Source organism: Calidris pugnax, unplaced genomic scaffold (genome assembly GCF_001431845.1).
Source record: "Calidris pugnax isolate Ruff unplaced genomic scaffold, ASM143184v1 scaffold1641, whole genome shotgun sequence".
NCBI lineage: Eukaryota > Metazoa > Chordata > Aves > Charadriiformes > Scolopacidae > Calidris > Calidris pugnax.
In genome coordinates, this window is record NW_015092093.1 from 35,678 (window position 1) to 37,462 (window position 1,785).

The 1,785-nt window shown below is 61.1% G+C and overlaps 1 protein-coding gene across 1 annotated transcript in view; it reads right to left on the reverse strand.

The window, feature by feature from the left end:
- Nucleotides 1-1,575, reverse strand: part of LOC106900226 (actin-like protein 6B) — a gene marked incomplete at its 5' end in the record, with an annotated part of 3,887 nt that extends 2,312 nt beyond the window's left edge. The window contains 3 exons of the mRNA XM_014962220.1: nucleotides 430-575; nucleotides 1,110-1,262; nucleotides 1,381-1,575. Of these exons, the coding sequence (XP_014817706.1) occupies nucleotides 430-575; nucleotides 1,110-1,262; nucleotides 1,381-1,575 (494 nt within the window). The remainder of the gene's footprint in view (nucleotides 1-429; nucleotides 576-1,109; nucleotides 1,263-1,380) is intronic.
- Nucleotides 1,576-1,785: the final 210 nt, after the last annotated feature.

The following is a 1,785-nucleotide window of genomic DNA, read 5'->3' on the forward strand; positions in this document are numbered from 1 at the left end:
GGTATGGACTATCCACCCTGTATATTTGGACCAGCAGTCCTGGCTGGCTCCCCTCTCAACTTCTTTCATACCTCCCACTTGGGGGGAGGAGAGTAGGAACAGAGAGGGCCTGGACACTGTGGAAACACTTCTCAGTAATACCCAAACCACTGGTGTTTTATCAACACTGAGTTTTCTCAAGCCCCACAGGCCTAAGGAGCAGCCATCCTCTGGGACTTTGTGTGGTTTGGTCCAGCAGAGAAGCCACTCTGGGCTGGCCTTTTTCTTTACAATAGATAGACCTGCAGCCCATGGAGGATCACGGTGGAGCAAGCTCCTGGCAGGAACTGCTGTCCAAGGAGAGGAGCCCTTGGTGGAGCAGGTTTTCTGGCAGGACCTGTGGCCTGTGGGGGACCCACACTGGAGCAGTCCATTCCTCAAGGACTGTACCCTGTGGAAAGGATTGACGCTGGAGCAGATGGAGAACTGCAGCCAGTGGGGAGGACCCGCAGTTATGGAGTGACCACAACTCCAATTCGCCATCCCTCCCGTCCCACTCAAGCGAGAAGGCAAAGGAGTTGGGAATGAAGTTAAGCCTGGAAAGAACAGAGGGGGGGGGGGGGGAAGGGGAGGGGGGGGGGGCCAAGGGGAAGGGTCAGCCCTAAGGGGCGGGGCTAAGGGGAAGGGGCAGAGCTAAGATTGGAGGGATGGCACCAAGGGGGAGGGGTTAAGGGGAGGGATCAGCCCTAAGGGGGCGGGGCTAAGTGGTAGGACTGCCCCCATAGTGGGCGGAGCTAAACGAAGGGTGGAGCCTAAGGGGGCGGGGCTAAGGGGAGGGATTGACCCTAAGGGGAAGGGGTGGAGCTTAAAGGAAGGGCTGGGCATTGGGGGCGGAGCTAATAAGGGGATACGCCCTAAGGGGGAGGAACTAAGAGGGTTTGGCCCCCAAGGGGGTGGAGCTATGAGGTGGCCACGCCCACAAGGGGGTGGAGCTAAAGCGTGGCACCGCCCCTAGGGGGCGTGGCCTCTTGCTCCACCCCTCCCAGAGGCTTGAGGGAAGCTCCTGGTGAATGAAGGGGGGTGGAGCTTAATCCCTCCCCTCTCCCTTTTTCTGATAGGCTGTTCCCGACGAGAAGGGGGCGTGGTCAGAGGAGGCCACGCCCCCCTCCCTCCTACCTTGGCGGCGATCATGTAGGGGGGCACGATGTCGATGTTCATCTCCTGGAAGAGCTCCCGGCACTGCATGGAGATGAAGTCCCCGGCCAAGGGCGACTTGACGATGCCTACGGTGGCCACCAAGGGGGTAAGAGAGCTAGCCACGCCCCTCCCCTGGCCACTCCCCCCCCCAGGCCACGCCCCTTCCGCCTTAACCCCGCCCCCTTTTTGGTTTTTTGGTGGTACCTTGCTGGAGGATGTAGCCGTCGTGGACGGGGATGGCCGTGGTGTGGGTGGCCCCGCTGTCCAGGACCAGCCCCGTGCTGCGACCGTTGGCGAAGCTGGGCCGCCCGTCGTTAAGGGGAGCGCTAACGAACGGCCCCGCTAACGAGGAGGGGGGCCCCGCTAACGAGGTGTGGCCCGCTAATGAGCTGTGGCCCACTAACAGGCCAGTTGTTCCACCTGGCCCAATCCTGGGGCGTAGACCCCTCCCCGCCGCCAAGCAGATAATTGGCCAACCAATATGCTAATGAAGCTTTAACGAGCCTTCCGGCCAAACGAAGGGCCCAGCTCCCTGCTAACGAGCCAGCCCAGTGCCCAACTGTTTCTAGAGTCACCTGACCACCCACCCGACCTCTGCTAGACCCACCC